The 8,430-nt window shown below is 36.8% G+C and overlaps 1 protein-coding gene across 4 annotated transcripts in view; it reads right to left on the bottom strand.

The window, feature by feature from the left end:
- The window catches only part of kras (v-Ki-ras2 Kirsten rat sarcoma viral oncogene homolog), an 11,687-nt gene extending 3,791 nt beyond the window's left edge, over positions 1–7,896 (bottom strand). The window contains exons 1-5 of one of the 4 annotated variants that reach the window (XM_008311971.3): positions 7,612–7,896; positions 5,861–5,978; positions 5,137–5,315; positions 4,024–4,183; positions 1,597–1,721 (exon numbers count right to left, since the gene is read on the bottom strand). In XM_008311971.3, coding sequence (XP_008310193.1) covers positions 1,602–1,721; positions 4,024–4,183; positions 5,137–5,315; positions 5,861–5,971 — 570 coding nt within the window. In that variant the 5' untranslated portion in view covers positions 5,972–5,978; positions 7,612–7,896 and the 3' untranslated portion in view covers positions 1,597–1,601. Of the gene's footprint in view, positions 1–1,596; positions 1,722–2,705; positions 3,948–4,023; positions 4,184–5,136; positions 5,316–5,860; positions 5,979–7,611 lie in introns of those variants that run through there. The other 3 variants (XM_025056208.1, XM_025056209.1, XM_008311972.3) reach the window with 3 other exon arrangements.
- Between the last annotated feature and the right edge of the window lie 534 nt (positions 7,897–8,430).

The following is an 8,430-nucleotide window of genomic DNA, read 5'->3' on the forward strand; positions in this document are numbered from 1 at the left end:
GCAAATAATTATTTTTCATTAGCCTTTTGACTTGAGTATATTCAATTTTATTATTCATAATTTATTTTTATTTTGAGTTTCATTTGAAACTGAAAGCCTTATTCAAAGAGTGTTTGTTTAAAATAGAAAGTGCAATAAAATAAGTTTTACCCAACATAATAATTAATCATGAATAATAATCGTGATTTCAATGGTGATAAAAATTAATGGTGATTATCATTTTGACCGTGCAGCCAAGACTTGGTTTGTATAAAATGGTATTGGGAAAATAATAATGCTGTAAAATATGTATCGGTAAGGTTCTAAAATCACTAAATTTTGACTAAGACAAAAGCAGAACTAAAACATTTGTGATAAATACATCAGTAGAAATACTGCCACCCAACATCAGAACATTTTTTTACAAGACAAGATTATTTACTTGATATCTTTGTCAAATCAGAGATGGTACACTACACATGTTAAACCTTTACAATTACCAATTAAAAGCGATCAACTCTATGTGCATCATTGTCATACTATTGCACATACATTTACTGGGCTTGTTGACATCACGATAATTTTTACAGCCAAGTCGCTTCAACAAACGTTTCAGAGTTGAAGATTGGCATTTTTTCAGTTGCATAAAACATAATGCGACCAATATGTTGTACGTCTGATTATGTATACAATTTAATCATGAAAAGGTAATATGGTAACTAAGGCACTGCGGTGTGTTAGTTCAGATCCACAGTGCACGTACAGTAGTAGTCTTTTTTTGATAAAGTGTGGTGAAGTTATACGAGCAATAACCCCAGCATTAATTTAGCACAAATATGCTTCAAGATTACATGCCTTTACCCAGACCTGAAATCAAGATGCGAGAACATGTGTTTGTAGCTTGACTCTGATTTGACATTGAAGGACTCAACACATCCCTAAAACTGTTTTATGATTTGGTCCCAGTTTCACCATAATCCGATTTATTCACACATGCTGCCTCAACAGTCCAAACCATTTTCTTCATGTAGATTTTAGGATGCTTTCACACTGGAAGCCTAAGTTTTAGAAACAGCTTGTAGAGGGCTTTTTAAAAACAAAACCTGAGTTGACCTTGTGGTCTGGGGTCATATAGTCAGATGTTTTCTTTTTTGATGGACAGTATTATTCTAAAATAGTCAATTTTATGTACATAGTGTTGTTTTTGCTTATCCCGGTGGTTCTTTATAACAATGCACATGAGTGGCTTCACCAGGTTTTGCAAACATTTAAAAGGGTTCCAGATTCCTATGAAATTGAGGATAAACACTAGTGAAAATGAACAGAAATGAATCTCGGGAGTGACTTTGGTCTAAATTAAACCCAGTGTGAAAACAGTCTTTGACAAGAATCATCCAGGACACAAAGACACAGAAAGGCAAGGAATCATGAACAATTGTAACCTTCATGTAAAAGCTTCACATTAACCCCCAGCACAAAGAGCAGGTTAGCTTTGAGAACCCATGAAGCACCAGCCATTGCTGCATTTTTTTTAATCCAGGAGCCTTTTCCACAACCACAGTGAACACAAAGAAACACACACCGAGAGCTGATAGGAGCGTGGCTGCACACACTTACCCCTTTCACATCACAACACAGTTTTTAAGCTTGACACACCGTGGAGTCTTTTCTTCCTTGCTCATCTTATTGAGCCGGTACAGCCTGATCTCCCGTACCAGAGTGTAAAAGGCATCTTCCACTCTCTGTGTTTTGAGACACAACGTCCCTCAGTGTTTAGGAATACAGAGGGACAAATGACATGGCTGCATTACAGCCCACAGAAACAAAGGTGAGAAGGAACCAATCTGCCTGGAGTGTGGATGGACCTGTACAGTAACTTCTCTCATATCACCTGTCTAACTGATACTTCCCTCAGAATTTTATTTGTCTAGATAGATAAGTCAGCTTGCCTTCTCTGGATTTGCTGTTAAGAGTTTTTCAAAATTTTCAAAACAAGCCAATTGTCAGAACGAATTAATATTGTTACTCCACATTTTAAACATCAACATTTTGATGCAGCCAAATGTCTGTTGTTGTTTCATCGGTCTAAATCATTGAGGTAAACAAAATGGGAACATACTGGCTACATCACGAGTGACAGCCACTGCATATTTAGCTTGTTTAATAATCTGCTGTGATCTCACAGAAATGCAATTTGTCAACTAAAGAAAACAATTGTAATAGTTATAATACAGTATTATAATTATGTTACGCACATAAACACCAGAAATGTAAGAAAATGTTTCTAAATTAATAAATATCTATTATCCATATTTTATCAGTTTAAAACTGTTGCTTACGATTTTAAAATTATAAAATACAAATATTTATAAGAATACAGTATCAAAACAGTAGGATTTATAAAACATTCTATGTAAACTTCTTAATCGAGTGATTAGGCGTCATAATGGTGCACACTGTGGGAGTCAAGTCATTTATAATGTGGGTGGAGTATCACTAAAGCTTTTTAATCTTCTTTAACAGATATGGTGCATGTATGTTCTACAAAAACCATTCCCAGAAAAGCTCTAAAATACATTTCAACTTACAGTCTTTAACTCATTTATTCTTTAGTTCAGTTTTTTTTATTGTTTTCACTAGCCAGATAATTCTATTTAAAAAAAAAAACAACTCAGAATCACATTGCAAAAATGATTAGACAAAGGCAGTTGTTGTGGGACTGGATATTGCACATTTATGAACTTTTATTTTTTTAAATGGAGTTAGAAAAGATGTTATGGAAATCAAAGGAAAGATGTTTTCTTGACAGAAACACGTTTTGACTCCACCACAGAAGTGGACTTTTTCCACACTTTACCATCTGGATTGTGTGGCATATAAAATGTAGCATCTGTGTTTTCTCAGAGCATATGCTGGAATGTTATTTGATCTCCTATAACCTTTAGCAGTTGCATGTATACATTCTTTATAAAAGGGAAAAGAGTAAGTAATAATAAGGTGACAAAATGTATTTCGCCTTTCTAACAAAATGCCTGACAAATTAACGTGTGTGGTTAACACAAATAAGTTGGTCAGTGAAAAAGAATGTTTTTCTCTCTTAGACATTCATTTTAAATGTATCACGGAGCAACTTTTCTGGAAATGGAGTTTGTAGATACACTATATAATAAGAAATGCCCATAGGGTCAAGTTAAAAATGGATGAGATTTGCAAACAAATGGATGACCTTCAGTGAAAAAGACTGATGCCAGTGAAATTGCAGCAGAATACAGTAGATACTGAATTATTGGTAGACCCAGGTAGAAATCTCTAAGAAATTGTGTTAATTTCCCTGCACCAGAAGGAGCCATGATTTACGCTGAGTCAGAGAGATCAGAGAAGAATGTGTTTACAGTTCATTGCCTCAGCCAGCAATCTTAGGCCATGCTCACTAAACACACCAGTTGATCCAATGTTACCACTACTAATGTTCCAACACTTAATCACAGCAACCAGTAAGCAGAATCATTAATGCCTCTGAGTAATTACTGACAGTTGTTTTGGTTGATGTGGATTTTGCTGATTTGCAGTTTTTTTAGGAGGTACTTTTTCCAGATGACCCAATGAAGATGTAATTCAACATTTAATGATTACACTATCACCAATCAATATTAATTAACCAGAGAGGATTTCAAAGACATTTCTGAAACATTTCCAAGCAACTTTATCACAGAATGAAAAGATGGGCAAAACAAATTAATGTACATGAATTAATACCACCACAGGGTTTAGTCAAGACTTGAACGATAATTTTAACAATCACGTAACCAATCAAACCTTTACAGTCAAACTGGCTTCAACTGAGTGCAGAAATTAAATTAGATTTTCAAGCCCATTTTGAAAAGTGGTTTCCCTCTCCATCCAGCGAGCACACCCCCAAGACCAAATGAAGCGTCTCCCCATTAGCTCTACAGACCAGTAGCAGAATACTACATCAGTAGTGTGACAGACTCGAAATTAAATTTTGATCCTCGAGGGTGTGCCCCACTTCATCTGGAGTCTCACCTGTCTGGTTTTGGCTGAGGTCTCGATAAAGGGAATTCCATAGCTCCGTGCTAAGTCCTGAGCCTGCTTGGTGTCCACTGTCCGGGACGGGAGGTCACACTTGTTTCCCACCAACACCATGGGGACATCCTCAGAGTCTTTAACTCTCTTTATCTGTTCTCTGTGGAATAAAGAGATACAGTTTCATTGTGTGTTCCACCTCAGATCATATATGAGCTGATCATGAGGGGTGAGAATCTACTTACAATTAAATTTGATTTTAATTATGATGCTAATCATTACAAAAATGACATGAAACAATTGTAAAATATTAGCAGGTACAATAATAAAATACAAATTTGAAAATGCAAAATGTGGGAGCTCATGTTGGTTGTGTTTCTGTAGTGTGTATTGTTTCTCTTGTCTATCTCACCTCCTCACTTTATTCCATAAATGCAGAATTGTTGCCACCTATCAACTTAAGACAGGGTTCCTTGCTTGAATCTCATAACTCCTGATTTGTGGCTCTCATTCAGGCATCTTTAGTAGAACCTGCCTTAGTAACACCTGTTATATTTAATTATATTATTATTATCCCATTGGTTAAAGAATCTACATGACACAGCGACATATATTAAGCATTTATGACATGTCACCAGCTGTTGATGACATTAGAGACGGTAAAGCTTTATTTTTAAATATTCGATTATGGATGTTACCATTGGAATAAATGATTATTTTACCAAACCCAGTGATCAATGGATCCATGTATTAATGCATGTGTGGTTTGGTGTTTAAGTAAACAAGAACAGTTTGCAGCTGCTCAACCAGACAAAATGAGATGCCATGTTGCATCTGCAGTCTCCTCATAAGGATGTTAATACGCAAGATTTATAATTTACCTCATCAACTCGTGTTGCTTTTTAATGGTTTTTAAGGGGGAGCAGTAAACAGGACAGGAAGAATCAGAGCGTAATGAAGTAATGAAATGAACCATAAAAGATTCTGTCTTCATACCATCACCTTACAGCTTAAGCAAATAATGTGGCATACATTTTATATTATATATTGTTTATGTTAAATAACTATGCATTTGATGGGTAACATCTCCTGTTCTATGGTTTCATCGCTCACCTATAGTGGTGAATGTCTTCAAAGGACTTGGTGTTATTAATGGCAAAGACACAGAGGAAACCCTCGCCTGTCCTCATATACTGGTCCCTCATGGCGCTGTACTCCTCCTGACCTGCAGTGTCCAGGATGTCCAACAGACACGTCTCTCCGTCAATTACTACCTGTTTTCTGTAGGAGTCCTGAAAGACACGATGGTCAAAGTTAATTAAAAAGCAATTTATTATCCAACAATCAACCTGATTATGGCACTGTTCTGCAAGGTCACCTTTCTGATGACATACCCCTTGATGCCAGGTGTCACTGTACCTGTACTATGTTATTGACTCATTTATTTGGGGTAGGTCATACTGCTGCCCCAATTTCTAGTCTAGTTTTTCACCCCATTAGTGGCTGCCCAATCTAACACAAATAATTACACTCTCACAATGAAGTTGAGGGTGTTTTAGATTGCATCTTGCACTCCAACATTCTGTAGTTAAGCCCTAACATTCAACATGACATCGATAATTGATTGGCAGTATTAATGAAACTGTTCACGCAGACTGGACTAGCCCCCTGAGGAAGCAGGCAGTTATTAGAACCTGTTTGGTTTCTTCCAAAGAGTAGAACCAGAAAAACCTGCTGTTACACTTTCTTCTCTTTTTTGTCCCACTTACACACACTCTAAAGAAAACTGTGAAAATGTACATTTACATATATGCATACTTCCAGCAGACAGTCTTACCTCAATTGTAGGATCATATTCATCTACAAAGTGATTCTGGATGAGCTGAATAGTCAGGGCACTCTTGCCAACGCCACCAGCTCCCACCACTACCAGCTTATATTCTGTCATAATTCACCTGCAGAACCAAAGAAAAGTATATTGCACTGGCAAATATACACGTTTCCACAGATACATTCAGAAAACATTATATTAAGGGCACAATAAAATTATCAAAAAATACTCAAAATAACAAAAAGACAATAAGGGTAGTTGAAAACATTTTGGAGAACACTTTAAAGTAGCTTTTCCAAATACAACCTTAAACAGAAGATGTAACACCCATCAATAGTAGCAGTTAGCCTCAGAGGTTGCAGCCCATAAAGTACTACACACAGGTCTGCACAGCCTGAATTCAGGGCGGAGTTCTGTTAAACAATTTTGCCTAGTCCACAACAGCATGCGGTTTGGTGGGGATTTGGCTAAAAATTGTTTTTTGCAGTACTTCAATGCCATTTGAATTTATGTTGTTTACGATGACCAGTCAGGAAACTATTTTATCTTCACCCAGACTACTGACAACATGCAGTGCAATCCAGATAAGGCTTTAAAAGTTCACTTAACAATTACAAGTAAAAGTGGTTTCATAATACCTAGTCCTATTCTGACAATCAAATAGTTATCTGTGTAAAAGACTATATCTATGTAAAATAAAGTATAGATGTAGTAGATGGATACAGTTTACACAAATGGTCCAAATGCCTCCATGATCTGGTTAGTTGCTACACTGCATGCCTGCTAATATTAGTACTTTATGTTTTCACAAAATACTAGTTGGCATGCAATACCTATCTGTCTAGTAACTTTAGTAACTCGTAGCAGATGTATTTGCTTTGTACTACTGTGAACATGAGAATGTTAACAAGGTTAATGTGAACAATCAAAATGAACAAGTCAAATGAATCGATGGGTTGGATTTATTTGTACAAGATTTGGGTTATTCACACTGACCAAATATGCCCTTTAAATAACAGGTTAAAAATGTATACTAAACAAACACGAAATCAAGGATAGATACGTAACATTTAAATACACAACAATGTGCAAATTGTCAATGTAAATTGACGTATACGTGCTGTAAGTGCAAGTGTATGTGTTAATTTTCTTATTTTTTCTTTTTTTTTTTTACTACACGGCTACCGTGTCTCTTTTCCCGTTACTCCTTTCTCTCTTCTGTTTACGTAGTTTTAATACTGTTAATATCTGGCTCGGTCTTTTTCAGGGTGTATGTAATAAAACCTACTAATGTTTAAGCTCGTGGTTGCAAGTTACGTTTGTGAGAAAACCTGTAAGCGCCATGTCCAACAACCACTTTCTGTACTGTTAGCTTAGCATTGGTGTTCGATTCTCATTTAGAGGCTACGCTACAGACCTTTAAGCGGGTAACTCAGTGTTAGTTAACAATAGCTTGTCTTAAAGCAGTAACTCCATAAACAAAGCCCGTAGACAAAGTGTAATCAATTCAAACTAGAGAGACATAGATTTGGAAGCCGCCAAAGAAAAGCTAACTTAAAGGTCTACACTGCAGGGCCAGGCGTTAGCTTAATACTTGGGCGTAGTTTGCACTACCAAACTACCATACCTTCAAGCAATTACATTTCTTAGCAGTATATTAATGATGAGTATACATCTGTCTACAGGCAGATTAATATAAACGGCGTTTAATTAATTTTTGAAAGGACAAAAGTATTATTCCCATTCGTTCTATTTACCTTTAAGCGAGTGGAGTTCCGCGTCCGAAGAAGTAGCCTCCGTAAAAAGTCAAGCTGATAGTCCCCTCGTTTTACACAATACCTGCATTTCCTATATCACACCGAAACGTCTGCATTTATGTCGGTCCACTGGGTCATAAAAGCGTGGTGCGAAAGAGAAAAAAACGAACAAATTAATCAATTGAACTTTCCATTTGATCCAGCAGCATCCGGGCCTAGCTGTTCTGGATGGCCTCCTTTACGAGAATATGGGCGTATACCGGGACGCACTTTACCCAGAAATCATAGCAGGGGATTTCAACCGGTTTCATGGGTTAATCGCATATATTCTGTCGCGATGTGAGATTCAGAATACTCTGTTTTATTGAAGTTGTATTTATCATTCAGACAACTGTACTTCCCACACGCCTTTATAGCCTCATTAAGGTGCAAAAACGCCTTTATGCTTATGTTTACTGTTTTTATGTTGAAATTAACTTTCATTTTATATCACTCGATCTTCAAATGAAAGATTAAACGTTCACACTTTAAACTACAACAATGAATACCATACAGGCATACGGCAGGCTAAGGACGTCTCCATGAGGTATTGTGTTATCCTGCTGCAGCCTGCTGTGGAGTCACCGAAGCCTAGGGGGCGACTCCACTATTTAAAGGCTCTAAATATAACTGGAATGCGCTGGAGCTACGCCATTCCCAGGCAAGGAAATGATTTGGCAATCCCCAGTCAGCTGTGCTGCATGTTCACTAGGATCCCTTCTGCGCAACATATGTGCATGTAAAAAAAACTTGCACAACAAACCTGAAGCATTTATAATG

This window comes from Cynoglossus semilaevis, chromosome 6 (assembly GCF_000523025.1).
Source record: "Cynoglossus semilaevis isolate Cse_v1.0 chromosome 6, Cse_v1.0, whole genome shotgun sequence".
Lineage (NCBI taxonomy): Eukaryota > Metazoa > Chordata > Actinopteri > Pleuronectiformes > Cynoglossidae > Cynoglossus > Cynoglossus semilaevis.